Source organism: Opisthocomus hoazin, chromosome 22 (genome assembly GCF_030867145.1).
Source record: "Opisthocomus hoazin isolate bOpiHoa1 chromosome 22, bOpiHoa1.hap1, whole genome shotgun sequence".
NCBI classification, from domain to species: domain Eukaryota; kingdom Metazoa; phylum Chordata; class Aves; order Opisthocomiformes; family Opisthocomidae; genus Opisthocomus; species Opisthocomus hoazin.
In genome coordinates this window covers 230,217-255,000 of record NC_134435.1, presented here as the reverse complement: position 1 = coordinate 255,000, position 24,784 = coordinate 230,217, and the positions used below count along the sequence as shown (strand labels likewise).

Genomic DNA, 24,784 nt, shown 5'->3' with positions numbered 1-24,784 from the left:
TTACTGTTCGAAGTAAAGCTTAGCTTTTGCTCATCTGCGATACATACTGTGCCCCCCTTTAAAAGGCAAACTGCAGTCACTTGATTCTTACTGAAACGTATGCATTTGTTGGAGGCAGCGGGAATGATTTTAATAAGGCAAGGACACAATAATTCTGGACTTCCAAATTCAAGGCTTATCTCTGGCATCACCCTACTTATGACCTCAGGCAAGAAATACGTATTGCTTCTGTCACTTGTCACACAAGAAACAACTCGTCTAACACAGTGACTGAGCTCACTGCTGGAGGAGGACTATATGAATGCCCTTTGTAAATGTATGTTAAGGGATCTAAAGCTATGTCAAGAGTTCTAGAAGCCACATCTGAAGCACCTGACAGTAAGTGATGTCTGTAAAAGTTGTTAAGATTGCTTTGTAAGAGATTCTGTCTAACTCTCTTCTTTCCCATAATGCCTCCAGCAGCAGGAGAAAAGGAGTGTAGCTTCCATTAAATGCAAAGGAAGGCAGGAGACTTCCAGAGTTGCGAGATAAATTTTATTAGTGACACTTTACACTTTTAAAAATAATCTACGTTACAACAATTAGAAGATTCCCTCCTTTTATATGCTTGCTGAGAGCTTAATGTCAAGACTGTTTGGGGTAGCAAAATTCTATTAGATTATTTTTGTGTTTAGACCAAAGGTACTCACAGGATGTTGTATTCCAGTTTCTGGGGAATATAAGCTGAGGGGGTTTTGTGAATTGCTCTGTCGTATGGTTAGTAAGAACTGTTCTGAATGGGTTTAGGTAACTGCGACAGTCGTTGAACATCAATGGTGCTAACAGAACTGAACTGATACTGATATTGGCATGACATTTCTTAGTAGTAGTTGTACATGCATCTATGCTGTGCAGCTGAATAACTGTGATATTTGGAGATCAGGTGTTACAAAAGTCTAAGTGAAAATCGATTTGTACTCATAGCAGTGTGAGTACCTGTGAATGCAGGTGTATTTAGAGGTGAATTTTGTTTGCAGTTATTGACGAACAAGCCTAAGAGGCAGCCGTGTATATAAAGGTGCATATGAACACATGTAAGGGACACAGGACACTTGGAGAAAAAAAAACAAACTGACATGTTTTCCTTTAATTTCACTCTAGAGCAGGATTTGTCTAAGTGTCAAGCACTTTCCTATGTAATCCAGGACGTGACAGGAGGCTGCAATTGCAATCAATAACCTTCTTAGTAGGGGTAAGGAGCTAAAGATCCACAGTGCCGTGAACACAATCAAAATGCTAATACCTTTTCCCATATCAGCCTGTCTTAGAGCACTGTAGTGGGGAAAGAGGAAAGACCACAATGCAGATGAGTGGAAGATGAATGCAGTGCACTGTGGTACAGATGGCTCAGGAAAATCTAATCCATTGTTCACACAAATATCCTCACTGATTTGTGGAATATTGAAAAAAAAAAAGTATTTTCTTCTTCCCTGTCACTCTCCACAAAATTCTGGAGATGACAGACACTATTACACTACAGTTGAGAGTCTTGACATGTTTCTAGTCCCACCGTATGGAGGATGGTCTAGTGTAGATATTAGAATATGGTAATATGGACTCTGTTTTCATTAAAGAATGGTAGCAAACATGTGGAAACAGTGCTGTCCCTTGATCTGAATATCCATATTTCAGTAAGTAATCAGAAATACCAGCATTCATACTCCTCTTAATTAAGAAGACATGATATTTATTCCTACTGCATGGAAATAAGATGTTGCTTCTCCGCGTGACTGAGGACATGGTTCTGCTCCATGCAGTGATCTCCTTGCCCTAGCTGCTCAGGAAGTAAGGAGAAGGCTGGAATTTGAAATGCAAATATTACCACTGCAGAAGGACAGCTACTCCCATACACACAACAATGCAAGAGTCTGTAATAAGGAGTTGTCTGACAGTGACTGGGAACCACAGCGCATTACCTAGCTGGGGCTTTCCTGGCAACAGATAAAGCACAAGGTAAGAAGAAATACCCCACCTGTTCTGCAGCTGTTCAGGACTGCAATATTGTTTGGCTGTGTATAAGATTGTTCAGATCTGTTGTGTATCATAGGATGATCAAGAGGCACTGTATGTGTGTGTGTGTGGAGGAGCTGCTTTGAGTTGAGTTTCTAGCTATCCTGAAAGCGTAGGCTGGCTGATGAGGCAACTCTTGCACACAATTGATTGTGGACTATTAACCTATGCTCAGAAATCAATATTCACTTAACACCACATTTTAACAGGCAAATGCAGTACAAAATAACAGCAGTTACACAGTGCACACATTTATACTCAGAATAAACAGGTCATGAAATAGAGCTTGACAGAGAAGGAGGAGACTGGGCAGGCAGTGTGGAAGGGGACAATGACAACTTGAGTATCTGGAGTGGTACAGCGTAGTTAGAACTCTCAGAGATTTTTGCATCTAAATGTCCCAGGGGTTTTGTGGTCAATACAGCTTCAATGAGCTATATGTATTCTCTAAGCATTACTAAGAAGGTTCTTCTGAGGCCAGGCAAGGTCGTCCTTTGCTAGAGAAGACTAAATTTACTGGGGTTGAGCACAGAAATCCATCCTGACGCCCAAAACCCAAGTCTGTTGCTAGCCATGATAATGGATAATGTATGTATGTTGCAAGGGGCAAAACAGAAAGGACCAAGAATGTATAAAGAGAATGCATAAAGAGAAGCATGGGCAGCAGGTCAAGAGAGGTGGTTCTCCCCCTCCACTCTACTCTGCCCTACCCCACCAGGAAGACCATGTCCAGCTCCGGGGTGCCCAGTACAAGACAGACATGGACCTGTTGGAGCGGGTCCAGAGGAGGGCTACGAAAACGATGAGAGGGCTGCAACACCTCTCCTATGAAGAAGGGCTGAGAGAGTTGGGGTTGTTCAGCACGGAGGAGAAAAGGCTCTGGGGAGACCTTATTGTGGCCTTTCAATACATAAAGGGCATCATAAGAAAGACAGAGCGAGACTTCTTACCAGGGCCTGTAGTGACAGGACAAGAGGCAGAGGTTTTAAGCCAAAAGAGGGTAGGTTTAGATGGACACAAGTAAGAAATTTTTTATCGATGGGAGTGGCGAGACATTGGAACAAGTTGACCACGGAAGGTGTGGATGCCCCAACCCTACAGGTGTTCAAGGCCAGGTGGGATTGAGCTTTGAGCAACCTGGTCTAGTGGAAGGCGTCCCTGCCCACGGCTGGGGGGTTGGACTAGATGATCTTTAAAGGTCCCTTCCAACCCAAACCATTCTATGACTGTATGCCTGAAGAAGAGCTCCAGAAGGTGGGGTGGTAGGACATACTTGGTCAGGTCCCTCCCTGCAGTCAGAAACTGAACCCTGCACAAGTTCTGACAGAACTCAGGCCTTTGTTTTAAAATACTGCACTGGAATATTAGCCCAACTGTTACTCAAAATGCTAACATGGCAGAAGCAATAGTGGGCACCATATCTGCAGAGCTCAGTGCAAAATTGGGGGAAAGTGGGGTGCAAGATGGGGGCAAGTTTTCAGTGACTGCCATTCTGAGTTCAGGCTGTTCCATTCCTCTTTTCTGGAAGCCTTCTGTTTCCCAAAGGTAAATCAGTAGTGGGAGGTGTCTGGATATGGAAGAAGATTAATAATATGAGAAGGAAAGATGCCATTTATGCCAAGTTAACATGGGCTCAGCAACAGGGGCAGGAACAGAGCCAGGGATGGCCAAGAAATAACAGCTCCAGAATACACGGAGGAGGCCATAGGCATACTGCTGTGTTCAGAGATGTCTCGCTGTTTCTTCCCTTCAGCCACCTAGGAAATTAAAAGGAGGAATGAATCCCAGTTAGACACACTTATGCTCAAACATCTGGCTGCAAAGCCTCCAGTTCTGAGCACTAATGTCAGACTATAGGAAACTGCTGTGGCTTCCTATCTCTGCTTGTCTGTGGAATGAATAGCTTGAGGTAAGGTGGTTTGGCGCTCTACGCGCATGTGGCATCCCTTGCTTCCAAGTCCAAAAACACATTTCCAGATCCACGCTTTTTCAGCTGCTGTCTCTAGGCCACTTGACTTGCTGCTTTGTGAAGGCAACAAAGCAATGCATACCTGGGACATTTCTGAAGCAAGAGATGTGCTGGCACTGTCTCCTTGGAAGCTTAGGGAAGATGAGTAAAATAAGTCTTCCTGTCTTTCTAGAGCTGTCTGCTTCAGGTGCATTTGAGACCAAATGGTATTTTCTGCAAACAGAAGTAAAGCAAGAGTCTTACAGTTCTTTTCTTGTGCACACCTTGGAGTCTAGTGAACAGAACTCTAGGGAAGCTATTTGAGAAAATGTACTCACAGGCTGTATGGCTTTGATTTAGAAAATACTTATTCTCTGTTCAGTGAATGGCCTGTTAATTTGTGGGTTTACTTGTGAGGTTGAGCAGACTGCAAAGCCAATTTGGACTGTACTTGGGGACCTTTGGGTTCCTCTGAGACGTTCCCTGCTATTTTGTAAGGGTCAGGTATGTAGTATCTCAGATGGGATGTGTAGGTTGTAGGTTTATCTGTAGTGCTTAGTGTAAGGCTTTTCTATACAGCAGGAGGTGGGTTTAAATATTAATCATTTATCTAATAATGCTGGTTTCTTCGATATCCTTTGGAAGCTTTTACAAACATAAACTGTTTAAATCTTATTAAGGTCTGTTGCTAAAATGCTAGGGAGATAAAAGAAATACAGACTTAGGATTACACAGTTGCATGTAACAGCATTTTGTAACCGCTATGCTGCTGAATCTAGTAACAGAGGCTGTGTCAGGAGCTACTTATCTTCACCAAGTAAGCAAGGGCCAAAGGCTAGCATAGGAAAGGAGGGGTTTGGTTTCCCGTCCTCCCCCATAATCCTGGTGCGCTGATGTGGTTACTCAGCAACTTATGGATACAGCACGTCTGATGTTCCCTCATGATTTTTTTTTTTTTTTTGCAACCCCTTCATTTGAATGCTGTTTGGAATTAGCTTCATGGCATTTGAGATGAATAGAAGTGTTGTCAGAAGATACAGAAACACTCTTGAGAGCAGATCCAGGCTGGTCCCATACGCTGGATAGGGGATCATGGAGATGCTGCAGGAGACAGAACTATACGCAAGGGCAATGCAGCGTAGGATCTTGAAATCAACAGTTTATGAATTTCCCTGTGCTAAGCTGTTTCTCTCACTCTGTGATATGATTGATGCTTACCAAGGCATTTGTTGCTCTCAAACATGCTGAGTATCTGGTCACACTTCTCCTTCTGGTTGCCGCTGCTCTCACATGTACACCACAGGGAGACCTCCACGCTGGAATTACTGACGTAGTTGGGTGTCATGGGTGTGCCTGTCCCAAACCCCCAGAAACTGGAATCAAGATTTACTTCACCAAATGAAAGAAGCATCACGAGTCCTTTTATACTAAATGGAATGCTGCCCAGGAGGCAGAAGCCATCCATTACGACATGCGTGTTACCCAGGAGAGGTCAGGAATCCCTGTAAGGTGACCCAGGCCTGGTGAATCTACATGAAGTCTGCTGGGCTGTGAGGAAGTGTGGAGATTGCTACCCCTGACTCAGGCAATCTGATGGTGAGGTATACTGATAACTGAAGCTGATGCAAGCATTAGATTGAAAGATGTGAAGCATCTGCAGGGACTCAACTGTGGTACTGGCATATGGCAGCAAAAGGTGCTCTTCTTATGTAGCTCACAACACTCTGCGTCCAAATGCCTTCTGCCAAACAAATGCTGAACACCTGTAGTGTGCCATTCAGCCAGAGTTCATTGAGCACAAAACCAGCAGACATCTGTAAAACCAGAAGGTATAGGCTAGACTTACAGCTTCTAAGATATTGCTCCTCTTTATAGCCCCTCTTTTGCGCCTCTCTGAAAAAGTATTAGCAGGTTGGCAGTGAATGCCTAAAACCAAAGACGACATTCCTTCTAACAGCTGGTAATGCTGTGTCCTGGCTGGCTCTGAGAAGATAGTGTGTAACAACACTAGCAAACCACCAGGAATCTAGAAGTCAGGCAGCAAGGGAACGTCATGTTTAATCACCGCTGTGACTGGGATGTAACTCCTGCAGCAGGAGTGAATTAGTTCATACAGGCCCAGAGAGCCCTGATGGTCAGGCATTTAGAGCACTGCACCAGCTGACGATACAAACAGGTGTTCAGAAATCTCAGGCAAGTGCTGCTGATTTGACAGCAGAGGATGGGACAAAGTAGAGCGATAAATGCCATGGAAGAGCTCTCTTTGGGCTGCATTTACCTCAGAAGCAAGAGGGAGCACTAGCATCAATTAGGCTAAGGCATGTCCATTGGTATACTGAGCACTATCTCCTGCACGAGAGTAAGATGGTCCTTCACAGCATCAGAGTGTGTCTGCAAGTTTGTGGCCTGAAAGCATCCACCCTGTATGTTCCTGTAGATAGCACTTACCAATCATCCCCATGTAAGCCTGCAGGCATGCAGCATGGTTTTGCTGAGAGCAACCATCTGGAGACATGTCTGCACCTTGACAGTTTTGCTGGAAGTCAGCCAGTCGGGATCTGTAGGAAGGAAAATGAGACTATCAGTGTCTATGCTGTTCTCTTCTCTTGGCTAACGTCCGCTGCTGCCGGACCTACTTGCAGATGTGGTCTTCTAAGCAGGAGTCCAGAAGCCAGAGGCAATTGGGTTTGGTGTTATACTGGAAGGAACAGTCAGGAACAATAGTTTTCCGGCGTCGTTCTCCACAAAGTTCATCTTGACATGGACAGAATAGGATCCTTTTGGTGAAGTCCTCAGGGACCTTCTCAAAGAAATTCCTTAGCCCTTTGTGGCATTTGCGACGGTCACACATGTCCTCACTTCCTGCTCCCTTAGTGCAGATAGAGGCATAGTCTGTGCGCAGACGAACACACTTCTTGCTCAGATTACAGACATGAGTTGCTTTCAGGCAAGGATTTGTTGCATCTCCTGCTAACTGTGAGCCTATAAAGCCAAAAGAAACCCAGAAACAATGAAGCAAGTCTCCAGAAGAGATTCTGTGTGGTGACAGGAGTAGCCCTTACTTGATGGTCAGGCTGGGAACATCAAAAAGAACAAAGCAAATTGGTCCTGCTATGTGCCTGTAGTATGACATTATACTAGTTACAGAATCATATCTGTTGTTGGTTCATGTTAAGGTGCTTGTTTCAGAGACTGCATCATTGTAGGTTATTCCCTGTTTCATGGGCCTGGATTTGTGGCTATATTTAAACTTGAGGAGGACACACAAATTTAGGCAAGTATCCAGAGCAGGCATTCCTCTGATTAAAGGGGCCATTACCCAAAATTGTTGTTCTTAATGATTTTCAGCCCCTGAAAAGATAAGAAAGGGCAGCATTATATCACGTAACCATTACAATCCTTACCTGATAACAGAGCTGCCAGTTTATTATAATCTGTCTTCCAGTGTTCTTCATTTGATGGATTCTCATATGGAGAGGTCTCCAAATTGAAATAACCTAGGCAAGATACAAGATATTTTATGCAGTGGGAGAAATGCTTCGTGACCAGCTTTCTTTTTTTAAAAAAAAATTTTTATTTGTTTCCTTATTTGTGCCTGGCTGCTTCCTCAGGCTGGAGTTCAGAGATGCTCTGTCTTGCTCAAAGCCAAATGCCAAGAATGGTGCTGCTGGAGATGCAAAGGTATTACTGTGTAAAAACAGCATTACATTTTGTCATCAGCTTTCCTCTGGCTGGAACTTGGTCTATGTTGTTATTTGGGTTTTTTCAGCCTCAGTACTAGTGAGGAGGTGGGCAGCACAGGCAGTCTTTAGTGGGGGGCCAATTAGAAGCATCCAACTAAAGCTGGAAAGCAGCGGCACGCTTAAGGATGCCACTACAGTGTGTGTCATAATCACATGTCCCTTCTCAGTGATGGGCAGATGTGACCATCTTGAGGTGATTCTCACAGAACTAAATCTAACTGTCTCAGAGTACCTATCTTTGTTTTTAGCGTCCCTGGTGCATTTTAAGGGCCGGTCCCAGACCAGATCAGTTTTCTCTGCTTATCAGATGGAGCAGCAATGACTCCTCTTCACTAGGAGATGTGGTTCCAAAGTGACACCTGCAGTGCTGGGAGGTGGCCTTTTGCAGTTGTTTTCATATGGGGGGCAGGGGCGAGCCTTACTAGCACCTTGTAAATTCGTATTATTTCATCTCACCATCTGTCATGCTGGAGTGAACGGTCCAGAAAATGCGTAAGCAGTGCTCCTGTCTCTTCATGCGCCGGTGACACTTGCAGTGCAGCAGAGAGCTGTTTCCGAGGTCCAGCTCTGCCTGCAGACATCTGACCCTGCTGTCACGATCCAGGGGAAGGAGGCGAGCCTTAGCAAGGGCACAGTGTTCCAGGGTCCTGTAGGTGGCATTGCAGGCAGAGTCCGAGAGGCACAGCTGCTCGGCCTCGATGCAGTCGCTTCTGGGCAGAGCCAGCAGGTCTCCTGGTCAAGGAGGGAAAAGATTGTTAGGGTTGCCTCACAATGAATGCCACACAAGCACCTTGCCATTATTCTGCAGGTATCCTATATTCGGTAAGGACTCCTCTCAAGAGGCAGAACTGGTTGGGGTCCTTCATATGGAGCAGTAAGAAACAAGAGCTCTCTCCATTTAGAAACAAAAGGATGAGTATTAATGTATGAAAGACGGAACAAAAGGTTAATGAAAAGTCTCAAAGATAATTTTGTTTAATAAAACCTCTGCTTATCACCCCTAACTCTTTCTACTTGGCCAGGATCAGGGATGGCTCTCTTTTACAGAGTAGTAAATCCCTGTGGAAACCTTGGTGTTGCTGACGCCGGCTCTGAAGAAGCTCTTCTATCTGGGTACTGAAAACCGCAGTGCAATAAGCACATAGCAACACCACACTGTGTGCTGTGAGTCAGTGCTGCTGCCATTGCTAAAGTATATACTGGTCATTAAGAGATGTACTGAGAAGGCCATTTGTGGTGTGTAAAAACAGCTACTTTACTGAGCTTAGAAACTTAAGAATAAGAATGCATCTTTTTTGCTTAATAGAAGAAATCCTTAACATAAGATGCAAGTAGTTTCATATAGAAGCGCTGATAAGCAATCAGTTTAAGTATGTAGAACCCAGTCTCTGAAATCCCTGCCAAAAATGCTGGGATATAGGCTTGCCCTGCCGGCTTTCATCTGTTGGTTGATTGTGAACTCTGACTGTATCTCTGTGTGTATGTATATTTGTGTAACGCGTGCACTGATTACATATGTATATATACACACACGTGTACCCTACCTTATGTGGAAGCATTAAATAATCTCAGTTTAACAATATAATCTTTAAAACTATAGACTTTTTTCAGCTTTTATTTTTTTTTATGTGGACTGTTGTTTCCCAAGGGAATAGTGGAATGATGCCTAGCATTAGGTTGTCACAGGTAGGTGAATTCAGTCTGTAATCTTTCTTTATTTCTGTAGTATACGAATCCATGTTTACACTATAAGTATAATGAAGACGTGAAACAAGATTGTTTACTAATAAAAGTTATATATAGGCTAGTATGCTTCTTCCCTTCAGGACAATATTGCTTGGCTGGTTTTAGGAAATGGCTGTGCTGAGCTTTACATCTTACTTTAGTGTTCTTTGGGTACATGGTCTTACCTATCATTCTCTTGTTCCGCAGGTGCAGTAGTACTATTTCAGTCTGTCTTCACTACAGATTAAAAAAAAATCTTGGTACAGCTCACATTACCTGGTATACCATCTTCACCATCTGGTTTGGTCTCTCACTTCCTTCACTTTTGCTGGCTTCATCAGTTCATTTGCTGTAAGCAGTAGGCTGGGTAGTTCTGTGCTATTCTGCTTCTCAAACTTTCTACTTTTCCTACAGCCCAGTAATACTATTTAGGTGTCTGCCTCACTTGTACATATTTATTTGCTTTTCTAGCAACTTACTGTACTTTTTTGTTCATCTGGCTGTATGCACAGACTATACAACTTTGTCAGCTCCCTGAAAAACAAATCTGTCATCAGAAATGCTTTATACCCAGCACAATGGGTTTTGGTTAGGCACTACATCTAGGCACAACCTTAATAAACATTCTGAGTGTGATTACATCCTGTAAGGTTGCAGTCAGTGCAAATTCCCAATAGCAACTCAGTCCATTGTCTCCAGTAGCCTTTGGAGCCCTGAACTGAACAAGATCTACCCCACCAAGCCAGACCCAAGTACCATCTCCCCCAGTATCCCATCTCCAACAGTGGCTTGCAGCAGCTGTTGTAGCAAGTTCATAAAATGACAAGATGCACTTTCCTAGCCTTAAGAATTCTGTGCAGCAAGCACCTGAGTTTGAAGTGACATTTTTAAAACTTTAAAGTGATATTAATTGCCAAGGTAGAGCAGAGCTGAGTGGAAGTGGATGGACTGTTTCTACCACAGGCCTGTACCAGATGCTTCAGGTGAAGCTGCTGTAAACCTCAAATTTAAAACAGTCCTCCCCTACAGACACCATTTAACAGCTATGCATTGTCTTCAACCCCAGTACTTGGCATGTTATTTCATTTTTTAAAACCTTGTCTTAGTATTCCACACAGTAAGGTGAAAGAATGAGAAAGCTAATTCTTTCCTAGACCTATGGTCTAGGTTGCAGAATATGTTAAAGATGCATGTGTACAGGAGTCCTTTCTGCAGTTTTAAAAAACAAGATAGTAATCAATTCACAGACTATGAATATTTATACCTTAGAAAAAAGGGATAGGTAATACAATACCCCCTTATGCTCCCTTTTCACTCCATGTCCTGTCATACATATGTATTATTTTGCTGCCCCTGGTGTACCATGCTTTTGACAGAGGACAACTGCAGAAGGGAAACCTTTTCTTTATTCTTTATTAAGCACAGTTACCAAAAAAGCATTACTATTTGGACATGGAAAATTGTAGGAAATCTCTTGTAATCATGTGGCTGCAAGTGCTACTGAGGTCTCAGTGCAATAGCCCATTTTTATAGCAGTCATTGTGATATTCAGCAGCCGCAGCTTTTTCTGAATGTAAAGCACTGAAATCCCAGAGCCAGGGTCTAGGAACGCTTCAGAGCAGTTCTGTAATTTCTGTACTTCTAGTCACATCAGCCATGAAAACTGCACAAGAGATGAATGGGAAAAATTTCTGTCCTGGGCTCTTGTGACTTGGCAGTGGGAGAAGGCAGAGCAGAACAAATAGCTCCATCTCTGCGGGAGCCCCTTGGGTTGGTCTTTGCACCCCGACCCTCGACTCGGAGAACTCACGGCCTGGAGGCACGCACGTAGGGCAGGTACCGAAACCAGCGCTCAGCAAAGCCGGTGCGGAAGAGGCACCGCAAGGGTCCCTTACGAGGGGTCCAGCCAGTTTATGCCGGTTTTCCCGCGCCGAGGGATCAGGTCCCGGCACCTGCCCCTCTCCGCTGCGAGCGAGCGCACACGGCGGCCGCGTCCCCTCCGCACGCCTCGCCCCGGGACGGCCGTGTGCGCTGCCCAGAGCGTCCCTCCGGCCTGCCCGCAGCCGCACCGGCCGCCCGCCCTTCGCGCCCGAGACGCCGCACGTGTTTCCCGGTCCGAAACGCGGGTTCTTCCCCGCCGCTGGCGGCAGCCGGGGCCGGCGGCCGGGGAAGGGAGAGGCAGGCAGCTCCCGCAGACCCGAGCTCGGGACGCGCCGCGGGGCCGCCCAGCCCCGGGACAGCCCCGGCCGCCCGAACGCGACCGCCGCGCCGCCTCTGCCGCCCGCAGCCGGCACGGGACACGGCGGCCCGGGATGCCGACCGCCGGGAGCGGGGCGGGGGACGCGCCGCCCTGCCCCGCCGCGCTCCGCTAGCCCGCCCCGAGCCCCGCGCCCGCCCCGCCCGCCGCCCCGCGCTCCGGGTGCTGTTACCGGCTCGGGAGAGCAGCAGCCCCACGAGCAGGGCGAGCCCCATGCTGGAGCCTGGCGCCGGCGGTCGGTGGCTCCGAGCGCTGGGGCCGCAGCTCACATGCTGCACGCTGCCCGCCGGCGTGTGACCGGCCCCGCCCCGGCTCGGCGCGCCCGGCCCGGCCCCGACCGGCCCGGCCCCGACCGGCCCGCCCCGTCGAGGTGCGGGCGGCGAGCGCCGCCCCGCGGCCCGGCCCGCCCCCGGGGCCCGCCGAGCGCGCCCGCTGCCGCGCTCGGAGCCAGCCTCGGGCTGCGGTGCGGCCCCGGAGCGTCCCGGGGGGCTGCCGAGCCCGGCGAGGCGGGCGGAGCGGCGGGGCGGCCCCGGAGCGTCCCGGGGGGCTGCCGGGCCCGGCGAGGCGGGCGGTGCTCGTTAGCCGGTGCTCAGCACATCCTCGCACTGCGGCAGAGCTGTGGCTGCTCCGCGGGCAGCACGCGCAGGGTGTGCTTTGGCAAAAGAAGGTAAGCGTTAAATGGGGAGAGCGGTCTTGGAGGGGACGGATGCCGACTGGCTCGTGAATAAGTTCCGTTGGTGCTTCTTTGGTCTGCGGGAGGGATGAGCGAGCTTCTGGCTCCTTCGTGTCGGCTTTGTTGCGAAGAGCTGTGTTTCGGTATCTTACCTGTTGCTAGCTCTGCCTTGGTAGCGCTGTTTTGTATCCACACTAACGATGGCGTTTCTGACAGCCTACCCGGCATTTAGGCAGTTGTGCTTCTTTCTGAACAGAGCCTTCTTTTTAGTTTGCATCCGAAGGCCAAATTAACCAACGTGAAAAAGTAACAGTCCAACATGAGCACATCAAACATCGGTGTACAAAAATGAGGCAAACCTTTTGTAGGTCAATTGTTTGCGCAAGTGGAGAGAGCTACCCCATCTGCCTGGAAAGCCCAACAGAAAGGGTAATAATTGTGCCAACTCATTATGTATTCACAGTCCAATTCAGTGGTGCCCTCCTGTTCTCGGGTTTCGCAAAAGATTAGCCCTTCTGCTTACTGCAGGGAGCTGCTGTGAGAGAATTCTTCTGAATGTGAAAAAGTTGTCCACAAACACTGGAGGGTCTTACTTCACGTTTAAGGAGGAGAGAAAAATCATTCTCACTATGGCTCAAAGTCTAATCAATGTCTCATAGTTGGAGGAGCTTAAGGGAAATGATGGATAGGACGGAGCCTCTTTAACTTTGTAGAGAATTGTATGCAGTTACCATTCAGGAGGAGGAAACAGAGCAGCTGGACGGAAGAAAAAATAAGAGCAAAGAGGTTTATTTCTAATGATGATGTGAAAAAAACAAGTAGTGGCTTGGTTCAGTGAACTTCTATATGGTTTTGTGAGAAATGATAAGAATAAAGAAGTGGATCTGAAAGTTTTTAATCATGATCCAAATTGTAACTGTGGCACAGTTGAGACCTTTTTGGTCTCTACTATGGCTGGAATATAAATACAGTAGTGTGGAACTTGTGAGGAATGACAGGCAGGAGAAGAAGAGGAGGTGTTGCCTTCTGTGTCATTGATTTGTATACTTGCTTTGGGATTGTAGGAGGATCTTCCCTAAGCAATGTGAGTGATTGTTTAAAAGGGAAGAAAACTGGGCACTACCATTGATGTTCCAGGCTGCCTGGCAGTAAAACTGAGCAGAATCTGCACAGCACTGGGAGATTACAGGAAGTTTGTGGAATGTGTTACTGACTGTCTTGCTACAGAAGATGACAACCACAGGAGGGGAAGCTCTGCTAGAACTGATTGTAGCTGACAGGTATAGCTTTTCAAAAATATGAATGTAAAGAGCAATTTGGATGGTAGTGGTTTTGAGTCTGTGATCCTTAGTCTGTTGTTTCTATTTTGTTTTTACACTTCTCCTAAGCAAAGTCAGATTTCAGTAAACTCAGTGAATTGACAGCCAACATCTTGTGGGAGGAAAGCCTGGAGAGAACAGGGTGTGTGCCTTGAGAAAAGAAAGAATATAAACAATCAATCTTAACTTCAGGCTTTAGGAAAATTCTGAAACACATGAACAATCTGTTAGCGTGTGGAAAATAACAGGCTTGCTATTTGTCTCCCAGGTGGATTTCTCAAGGACCAATACAATTTCTTCTACAACAGGATAACAACTTTTGTGGTGAGGGAAGGAAAAATAAAAGAGCCCATAGGTACTGGGGATCTTTAAGAGCAGCATCAGACAGGTCAGTCTGGCTTGGTATGAGAGAATAATTTAGAGGATCCTTCAAGTTCCTTTCCAGACTGTTTTTCTGATTCCGTGGTTCTAAATCTTCACCCAAAGCCCACTGAAATGAATCATTAATTCAGCTTTGAGTTATGCTTTGCAGCGGATAAAAAAGGGAAAATTCTTCCTTCCATGTTAAAGCTGAATGTTGTAGCAGTGTTTTCAGGTTGCCCTGGCAAATGGCCACGTAGAGGAACCCTAGCCTAATGTCTGGAGGAGGGTTGGTCAATTCACTACACTTCACTAGTCAGCGCAGGCTGTGACCGCGGTGGAATGGTCCCTTTCTCAGTTTTTGCATACTTATATGGATCTTTGCCCCGGACCCATTACACACAAGGTCATTTGGTTATTTCTGTCTCCCTGCACGCATATAGAGCAGCACTGTAACCTCATTACAGGTCTCAGAGAGTTGGATAATTACCAGTCTCTCACAACCAGAGCTTTCATCACTCTTTCCATTTGAAATTGTATAGGCCAACTCTGACCTATGGGGGTCATCTACCAATGTAATGTATAATATCTCAGGAGTCAGTTTCTCTGATTCTGTGCAAGGTCCAGGCCTTTGACCTTCACAAACAGCTGCAGAAACAGTGATCAACTCTGATCTGATTTCCTCAGCTTTTAGCATCAGTTCCATGATTTATGTTATCTTTGTTGCTCTTTGCAGGTTCATACAGGTCCTGGATGATTTGGGGTTAGAGATATCAGCAGGTCCTGTGGTGAAACAGATGTGTGACTAAGGCTCATGGTAAGTAAATTCTTATCAGATCTTTGCCAGTATTTTGTTTTACTCAAAACTGAAGTGTTAACCTTGTGTATCAAGGTTGCATGGGGATTAAACACATGCAAAAATTGGACATCTTGTTCCTTTCCTTCTTGTCCTGGCAGATTTGTCCACAGCATCTAGTCAACACCTGCTGCAGTAAGCACCATTCTGTTCATAAGGCTAAGCAGTACCTGGGCAGTATATCATCACTTAAGTACTTAAACACACTCATTTAAACACAAGCTCCTGAGAACTGTTACCATTTACATGTGGGACCTTGAGGCACAGAGCTGCCCAAACTCATTAAGGAAGTCAATTTGCATGCACATTCTTTGAGTCCAGAGCTATGCAGTCCCATGCATCTGATCACACTCTTTTCCTAGCTACTAAAGAGAGTTTATTCCTCAGCAACTGGTTGGAGGGTGTCATCCTTTTGCAAATATGAGTGATAGGCTGTTACTTCAAAAGAGCTGAGGGAAACACTCAGCAAAGTAGTCTGTCATGGTCAAGGAGGCAATCAGTTATTTCACAGAACCAGAGCCAGTGCTATTACAGAGTTGCAGTTCCTTTCTGCTGAATCCCATAAAGACAGAACTTGCTCTCTGACTGTGGAGTGAACCATCTTCTTCTGCTTTTATTCTCTGATGTAAATACTGCTCTGCCTGATGTGCATTGAGATTGGAGAGGACAGCTGTAGGCAAGGTGATCAGGCATCAGGTTTGCATTGCCTTTTTCATCATTATTTTGTCCTCATGGAGGTTGTATGGTTTTGAGTGTTATACTGACAATCATCAGCTAAAGAGAGCAACTGCTTTTACAACAGTCGTAGGAACTCTCTCTGTATCCCAGTATACTACAGGCAGCATGACTAGTACAGCTTTGCACATTTCCTCCCCTCACCACCCCACCTCCCCCTTGGAATACTGCCTTACTTTGCTTTTCATTTTTGTTTTATCATTCGTGAGTCTAGATCCTCTGGTCCTAGCAGTGCAGATGACAATTCAACTGCCTCTGTTGGAAAATATTAGCACTGTGTCTAATTTCATGTCTGTGAAATTCATTGGAGCTACTGCAGTTCATGTTGCTTTCAGGCTATGGAGGACTTGATATAGTGCATGAAAGTTTTTCCTCTAACACATTAAGAACTCATTCAGCAGGTTTGGACGCATGGCAGGCCACATCTATGTTGTTGTCCTGGTTTTGTTTAAAATGGAACTGATTCTCTTTTAGTGAATCTTCCTTACAGATAAGTTCCTCTAAGAAACTGCATTTTTCTGAAGTTTGCTGCATATTTTACAGTGTCCGCTCCAAAGCTGGTAACACCTAATGTTTATAGTTTTACTGAGCTAACAATAGGAATGGAAGGCAAAAAAAGGCCCATGTTTATAATTATTGCTATAGCAGCCAAGGTCACTGACAGACCTTTTAGGTTCTGCCAATGAAAGTCGTAAAGGGTCATACCTGCAGGGAGGGGCGGACAGGAGAGGTGACCCAGTATTGACCAATGCGGTATCCCATGCCGTGCATGTCATACTCAGTTTAAAGCTGGGGAATCACGAAGGTCTCACTCTCTTTGTCCATGGACGGCTTCCGAAGAGGACTTTGCTCCTTGTCCTGTCTGTGATCCTGATCCAGATTCTGGTACGTGCATTCCTGAGTCCAGTTCCCATCTACTGCTGGGACCAGTCCGGGACTTCCCAGTGCCAGCCCGGCAGCTGCTGGCGGGAGGACAGGCCTCGGCACCCAACTCAGTGTCGGTTTTGTGTATGTTGTTTAATTTCTGTTATTATTAATATTGTTGGTATTATTAGTGTTACTAGTAAAGCTGTTTTAATATTCAATTTGTAAGTCTCTCTCCCTTTTCCTCCTTTTCCGTTCTTGGCGGGGGGGGCGGCAGGGGTTAATAGAGAGCATCTGCCACTCAGTTTATTGCCACCCTGCTCTAAATGGTGACAGTTATGTCTTATCATAGACTGTGTGTGAAGTGCACGCAGGATCCTCTGTGAAACAAGAAATCCATTCACCATGCTGGTGCTGTTTCCTCATTAGTTGTTCCTCTCTGGTGGCAGGCAGATCCCCATGGTATCTGCAAGAGGATAGTTTCAGTTTCCTCTTCTGTTCAGTCCTTTCCATTACTGGGGAGCCCTTTGGAACAAACCCAGAGCACAAATCAATAGTTTCCCTCTGAAATTACTGTGTATCACTGCATTAAAGCATGTAGCAGTTCCAGTGATGTGGTAGACATTTCTTCTCTACATCCATGACTGCCACAGCCAGTGAAGAGTGGCTTTGACCAAGCCAGTATTTTTTTTGCAGTATGTGCTGAGTTACTCAGTTGTACCTTATTTTGTGTAGTACTAATCTTATGAAGGCTATAGCACGCTGGTGCTTCTGCTGCTTTTTTCAGGATTTGATCACTACAACCATTGAGTCAAACTCAGAGCATGTTACCGCGCAATGCAGAAGATGCTGAGTCTCTTGACAGCTGAGCTTGGGTCATTTGTAAGGAGTACTATCAGAGTACTGCTGCAGGAGGCAGCACAGAGGAGGGCTGTGCAAACACATCTCTGCCTTGGCTAATATTTACAGCACAACACTCTGGTCTTTACAGGGCTAGAGATAGACAGCAGACACTCACAGCTCATATTAACACCTGTACACTACAGAAATATTAACCTAATGCAAACAGCCCAGCAGAAGTTAATGTCTGTATTCATAGAAAACCAAATAAAAACCTCTTGCACTTCCTAGTGTGAGTGCTAGTGCCCTAAACAGCTCTGGCTGCTCATTGCCAAAGAAGATTCAGGGGTTTGACATCTGTAGGAGCAACCCATAGTTTTCTGCTTCAGTACCTGTGGTATTTGGCCACTTCTGGCTCAGATAGTCTTATTCTTTTGTTCCTAAAGCATTCAAAGCTGCTCTTGTATTTTAGCCTCAGTGTGGTTCACAGCAGGAAGATCAGAGACATTTAGGTGTCTGTCTGAATAGGTACAAAGTCATATAGCTTAATGGACAGACTATATCTTTGGTGAGAATAACGGTCTGTACGTCATCCTAGAGGAAAAAGGAACTAGTAAATTTACAGTGATAGTAATTTAGGGTGAGCAATTGACATGCTGAACAACAGAGCTTTAATCCAGAGGGACTTGGAGAAATGAGAGGACTGGCTCCAAAGGGACCTTGTGAAGTTTAGGAAGGAGAGTAACAGGGGTTCCGTAACAGGGCAGAGTGACCCCATGCATCTGTTCTCGCTGGGGACTGACTGGCTGAGGAGCAGCCCCAATGAAAGGACCTGGAAGTTGCCATGGATACCAGGAAGCTCTGATACTGCATAAGACAACCCACGCACCACACTGTGTTAAGAAGAACACGGCCAGAGACTGAAGGAAGTTATTGCTGTCTACTTAGCAGTGGTGTGACCACACCTGGACTGCTGTGCGCAGTTCCCTACCCCTGAAGTTCAAGAGGGATGTGAAGGAACTAGAAAGGGTCCAGTGGAAGGCTACCAAGATGGTAGCATGTGACCTACAAGGAGGTTAAGCGAGATGGGCTTGTTTGCTTGGCAAAGAGGAGTTTCAGAGGTGATCTGTTACTGGCCTACAACTACTTGAGTGTGAGTTGCAAAGGTGACAAACCCAAACTCATGCTGGCAGTGGCAGGTAATATGAGAAATGATGATGGCCACCATTTCTAGCATGGGTTTTTCCAGCTAGATACTATGAAAAACTTTTTTGCTATGAAGTTGGTGCATTGCTAGAACAGGTTATCCAGAGATGGGCTGGAGTCTGTATCCAAACTTAGAGAAAAAGCCACAGCTGACTTGCTCTTGTGTTGGTAGTAGCGCTGCCCAGTGGGTTTTAGACTAGAGACTCTCTAAGTCCCTTCTCACCAAGTAGTCAAGGCAATGGTTAGTGTGCACATGCTTGAATGACAGACTCAGAAGCAATCCAAGACATGAGCAGCCCAGAAGAAAAATTATTTGTAAAAGGAAAGCCAAAATATATCTTCCAGAGAAGAAAGGAGGAGTTCCTTAGAACACCACTGCTCTGCTACCTTAAGTCTCAATTTTTTTCAGAGACAAGAACATAGAAAAAGTAAGTAGCTTTAATAATGTGTTACGCTAGATTTTGATTCAAAGACATTGAAGTGATGCACTGTGAGCCCGTTGTTCTGATCCTGGTATATCTATGATGCATACTGTTAGAGCAGCTACTTGCTCTCTCCTTGTCTCAGGTGAAGCGAAATGAGCATGCAGCACAGTGGATCTGGCAGTGGCAAGACAGACCCAGGCCTTACGGGTAGCAGCTGTTCAGAGGCATGTGCTGTATTGAACATGGTAACAGACAGAAAAATAATGGAACGGAAAACAAGATTTTACTGTTCCTGTAGGTTGGCAAGGTACTTCAACAGGTATGAGAGCAATCAAGTTACAGAGCGTGTATTAGATTATTTCCCCTTGATTCAGTAGCAGACCTACAGCTGCTTTCTGCAGTGAAATAGACTGGATTTCTATTCATTCAAGCCATGAGACGGGGACTCCAAGCCACATAAGACAGCGAAGATCAGTGGTCCCACCCTGCTGCCACCTTCACTGCCTTTCAATGCTGGGGACGACAGAACCGGAGGCAGCAGACTCCAGTTGCTTGCAGTAGGTTTTTATTTTAATCACTCCTATACATTTTCTCCTCTTTGCTCGTAAAAGAGATGGGCACATGGCAGGGCAGCAGCGCAGGGGCTGTTTACTTTACATCTTATCAGCAGCATTAGGTGCTTTAGAGACTACCAGGAGAGATCCAGGCATGAGCCGCTCCCACATGGCAGGACTTTGGACCACAGCATAGAGCTGCTGTGTCCAGATGGATGAAGCTTTCTCTACTAGTACTGCCCCTGGCAACAAGGCTTCTAGGATTTCCAATTTCTTTGTTCTCAGAAAAAACCCTGTCTTCCCTCCTATCCCTCCTGTTATTTTTAAGCATCTAGCAAAGTACTTGCCTTAAGAGCTATCAGCAACATACTGTTGACAGTCCAGGAGGATACCTCACTGCGCTCCAAGAGGTGTTAAGTGAGGTTTTTATGCAGAGGTGAATGTCAGTCAGCATAAATGTAAAGGGAGACTCCATGAGCCATACGCAGTTATGCTTCAGAACACTAAGGCTGTTTGGCTAATATGTGAGAAAGTAAGGCTTGTCTCTCAGATTTTGCATGGAAGCCAAATGGGTAAAGCTGTCCAATTTTTTTCTTAGTAGCAGTATATACACACTGTTGTGGTGGTGTGGTTTTTTTTTTTATTTTAACTAACTCATGTTGAAGCGAAGCTGTGTCAATAGCTGAGGCACCATCGCAGGTATGCTCATGCACCTCTTTTACACCAACAATCTAGATAACTTGTAATAAAATGTTCTAGCTATATCCCCAGGGCCCTACTCAGTGGTAGGTCACAAGGTTGGGGAGGCAAGATAGCTGGGAGTAACACGAAGGAGTATAGCACCGTCTCTTCCTGATGAGCACGCGTACACAGCGGCTACCATACTGGAGTCTGTAGCCCACCCGATGCCTGGGCTGAAAAACAATCCCCTCATACAGGCAGCTCAGGAACATTAGATGCTCTGTGGGGCTCTGCAGCGTCTGTCCGTGCCTTCTCTGTCCCAAGGCCCTGTCCCTGAGCAGACCTGTCCCAAGGCTCTGTCCCTGAGCAGACCTGTCCCAAGGCCCTGTCCTCTAGCAGACCTGTCCCAAGGCCCAGTCCCCGAGCAGACCTGTCGCAAGACCCAGTCCCCGAACAGACCTGTCCCAAGGCCGTGTCCCAAGGCCCAGTCCCCGAGCAGACCTGTCTCAAGGCGCTGTCCCCGAGCGGACGCTGCAGCAGCGCCACCTGGCGGGCCACTCGCGCCGCGCCCCGGTCAGAGCCCGCCGGTCGCCTCAGCCCTGAGGGACAGGGCCGCGCAGGGCAGTGTCTGGAAACACGGGCAGGGACAGGGCTGTGCTCGTTTCCACCGTCTCCATAGGACGCGCAGAAATGGTGACGCTCTGTTCCTAGCGAGCGTGATCTTCAGGCTCTCTCGCTCTCAGGTGGGTGTGTTAGGTAAGAGCTGATAAACGAATACGGACACATCTTCTGAGAATCATAGCCTTCAAGAGTGTTACTGCATAGGGCGGGAGAAAGTTCAAACACACAGGGCTTATATGCAGTAGATTGCAACTCATTTTACTCTGGCACCTAATAGAATTCTAACAGAAAAGCAGTATTTTATTTTTTAACTCTACTGTCATCGCCCTCATTTCATGTCTTTTTTAATTGTCAGGAGCTCTGTGGTGACAGGTAACTTGGCTGTAAAGCAGAACATATGAGCTCATTGTGTGTGATGACTAACTCTCAATTAGCATCAGTATTTCTTTACTTTGATAATCTTCTTTCTTATTACATACAATGTCAGACCCGCCTGCCAAACCACTGGAGTGGCAGAAAGCAGCAGAACAGAGTTCATCCTCGCACTGGTCTCTCTCTGAAAACAGCCACCCTCAGCTGCTCCATAGGAGAACACAAAAACATCAAAAAGGGAGAATTTGAGTAGGCTTCCCTTATAGAGAGCTGTCTGCCAGCCTCACCTGTTGGCTGGTGCTGTATAAATAGATGTGAACCTATCAGATTTTCTGCCTTCCCATCTCCACCTGGAGTCCAAACGGAGATACCAGCAATCCTGTTACACTGAGCCGGTACTCAAGAAAAAATTGTAGTTGCAGCTTGGGAAGAGCATGGCTGACATGTCAATAAGGGCTTATCGGACACGCAGTGGGGACGTTATGCTTCTCCGGTTCTCACCGCTGATCTCTGCAGAAGCGTGCCCGCCTGCCTGCTGGAGACTTACTGGCTGGCACACCTGATCCTGGCTGGCGACGGGCTGAGAAATCTCCACTTCGGCTAGCCATTGGCACCAGCACGCTGCGCCTTCTTCAAGCTAAATCGCCCAGCCACGCCACGCCCCGCCGCCTCCCCTCCCCCACCCCCCCCCCCGCGCCCGCCGCCGCACGGTCGGAGAGGAGCGTTCCCGTTGGGTCGCGATCACGTGACTCGAGGACAGGGGAGCCCCTCAAGAGGCCGTTAGTCTCGTGGGCGGGCCGTTGCGCTGTCCAGAAGGCTCGGCGCACTTAGCGAGCCAATCACTGCCCTACTGTGGAAGGGCGTGGCCTGCGGCGCGTCAGGCGTGACCGCCCGAAGGCGGGGCGTCAGGCGTGTTCGGGCGCGGGGTGCTGAGCCGCACCGGGCCTCTCGCCCCTGCTCCCGGCCCGCTCTGCGGCTGTTGTAACAGCCGGAGCCGCCCTCGTCGCCGGGGGGGGAGGAAACAGCCGTAGTTTTCTCCGCGGGATACCTGCAATTCCTTCAGCACTTTGCACTTTTGGTAATGGATTGCTTAATTTGCAACGCCTCCTCAGCTGAATAGCTTTCCTCTTACGTGGTTCAGGCCTTGTTGTTGGAGCACTCTTCCCCGGTGTGAACACGGCGAGCGTTGGTACAGGGATGGCATCCCAAGAGGAGCCCGCTCAGTACTTGGGTTGGTGCTCAGAGGCTGTGCCTGCAGTGCCTCTGCTGCTGTGCCGTAGTGCTGGCCGCTCCCTTTGCGGGCCAGGTGTCGAGAGGGATGAGGGCGTCCTGCAGAGGGGGCAGAACCAGGTCGACTACGGAGAGAATGCTGTGGGCTACCAGCTTGTCCTTCAGCAAGTCCCCAGGTGACACAGTTCTGGATTTATTAACTAACCTACGACCCTTCTGATTCTGATCAGTGGCAGACATTACTGGGACCAAATACCTGAAATACCACTTGAAGCATCCCCTTTCCCTTTGAATGAGCTAAAAGCAAATTCACTGCTCATTCATGTCTCCCTGGAAGGGGGAGAGGAGGAAGACTTGCTGCCAGATAAGAGGGATTTAAGAAGGTTTCTTGTCACTTGTGAATGTTGTGCTTTGCTCTCAGGGCTGCTCGGCAGCTAGGGGTTCATCCTCATGCTCCAGATAAGTACAGGAAATGCAGCTGCCGCTCTTGGGACATGCAGATCAAGCTGTGGAGAAGAGCTCTGTGTGCCTGGGACCCCAAGTTGGCTGATGACACAAAACTGGGAGGAGTACTGGATACACCAGAAGGCTGTGCTGCCATTCAGCGAGACCTGGACAGGCTGGAGACTTGGGCACAGAGGAACCTGATGAAGTTCAAGAAAGGCAAGTGTAGGGTCCTGCACCTGGGGAGGAACAACCCCAGGCACCAGTACAGGCTCGGGACGGACCTGCTGCAGAGCAGCTCTGTGGAGAGGGACCTGGATGTGCTGGTGGATGACGAGTTGACCATGAGCCAGCAGCGTGCCCTGGTTGCCAAGAAGGCCAGTGGTATCCTGGGGTGCATTAAGAGGAGTGTGGCCAGCAGGTCGAGGGAGGTTCTCCTTCCCCTCTGCTCTGCCCTGGTGAGGCCCAACCTGTGATACTGCATCCAGTTCTGGGCTCCCCAGTTCAAGAAAGATGAGGAGCTACTGGAGAGAGACCAGCGGAGGGCTACGAGGATTATGAGGGGACTGGAGCATCTGTCCTGTGAGGAAAGGCTGAGGGAGCTGGGCTTGTTTAGCTTGGAGAAGAGAAGGCTGAGAGAGTACCTTATAAATGCTTATAAATATCTGCAGGGTGGGTGTCAGGAGGACGGGGCCAGGCTCTTTTCAGTGGTGCCCAGCGACAGGACAAGGGGCAATGGGCACAAACTGAAGCAGAGGAAGTTTCGTCTGAACATGAGAAAGAAGTTCTTCACTTTGAGGGTGACGGAGCCCTGGAAGAGGTTGTGGATTCTCCTTCTCTGGAGATACTCAAGACCCGCCTGGACAAGGTCCTCTGCAGCCTGCTGTAGGAGACCCTGCTTTGGCAGGGGGGTTGGACTAGATGACCCACACAGGTCCCTTCCAACCCCTAACATTCTGTGATTCTAACAGGTATCCTGCTCAAGGTGGACAAGGACTTCTGGAAGACTTATGTTCATTGTCCTAGGTGCCCATTCAGTCATATATAAGAAAGATGACCTTTGAGGGAAGGGAGAATGGGGGAAGTGTAGTCATGCTAATCTTAGACCTCTCCAAACCTGAGGATCTTCCTCTAGGCTCTCGCTTGACACTGGCTGTCGTACTTCTGTTTTCAGGCAGCCAAGCACATTGACCAGACTTAGGGTGCATAAGCAGGCATTTTGTGAGACTTTGCACTTCGTGGCACCTGAGGTCTCTTTGGAGATTAAGACATTGCACGGATGTCCGTCAGCTCTTCTGAACACTCCTTCCCTCTCTGTAGTGTTTACCACCAATTCTGCCATCCTGCCAGTTGCTTTCTGAGGACCGGAGAAGAATAAAGTGCAGTCTCCTGTGCGTGCAGTCACCCATCTCTGTCCCATCAGTGCTATGGGGACTGGAGACTGATGCTCTCTGGGACATGCAAGTCTAGGCTAAAGGCATCTGTTACCCTGATGTCCACCTAGCAGATGTTCTGCTGTCGCGTAGATGGAGGGGACCTGGCTGCTTTACCCCATTCCAGAGAAGCAGCCCTGCTTGCCATGGCGTCAGGGAAGCCGATGCTGCTTGTCGCCTGGACTGGTGAGTGAGAGAGATGGCTGCCTGTTCGAAGGCAGGGCTGGCTGCTCTCCTGGGAGCCGCCGCAGCGTGCCCCGGTGCCTCGGCAAACCCTGCCCGGAGGAGCCGTGGAGGGGCCGGCGTGGCCGAGCCAGCGGGGCGGGGGGGCCGTCGGGCCCGGCCGCCTCGGCCAGCGGCCGTCTGCCCCGGCTCTCCGGACCGGCCGCGCTGCCCGGCCGAGCCGCCGCGGCCCGCCGCGCTCCCGGCACGTCGCGGCGCCCGGCAGC

General features: G+C 47.7%; 1 protein-coding gene and 1 long non-coding RNA gene across 3 annotated transcripts in view; one reads left to right on the top strand and one right to left on the bottom strand.

The window, feature by feature from the left end:
- Positions 1–16,750, top strand: part of LOC142363936 (uncharacterized) — a 44,305-nt gene extending 27,555 nt beyond the window's left edge. For both annotated transcript variants that reach the window (XR_012766043.1, XR_012766042.1), the window contains exons 3-4: positions 14,811–14,891; positions 15,032–16,750. This is a non-coding gene — a long non-coding RNA (uncharacterized LOC142363936). The remainder of the gene's footprint in view (positions 1–14,810; positions 14,892–15,031) is intronic.
- Positions 548–11,997, bottom strand: GFRA3 (GDNF family receptor alpha 3). Its single transcript, XM_075441576.1, has 8 exons — positions 11,895–11,997; positions 8,197–8,472; positions 7,402–7,494; positions 6,634–6,979; positions 6,446–6,555; positions 5,216–5,350; positions 4,101–4,231; positions 548–3,806 (listed from the first exon to the last, which is right to left on the bottom strand). The coding sequence occupies exons 1-8, from the start codon at positions 11,935–11,937 to the stop codon at positions 3,672–3,674; spliced, it is 1,269 nt and encodes a 422-aa protein (XP_075297691.1). The 5' UTR covers positions 11,938–11,997; the 3' UTR covers positions 548–3,671.
- Positions 16,751–24,784: the final 8,034 nt, after the last annotated feature.

Excerpts from the sequence above, each read along its gene's own strand:
- GFRA3 (XM_075441576.1), bottom strand. The coding sequence starts at position 11,937 with ATGGGGCTCGCCCTGCTCGTGGGGCTGCTGCTCTCCCGAGCCG. Across the intron at positions 6,556-6,633 it reads TTAGAAGACCACATCTGCAA|ATCCCGACTGGCTGACTTCC; the intron begins GTAGGTCCGGCA and ends TCCTTCCTACAG. Across the intron at positions 3,807-4,100 it reads TTGCTTCAGAAATGTCCCAG|GTGGCTGAAGGGAAGAAACA; the intron begins GTATGCATTGCT and ends TTAATTTCCTAG.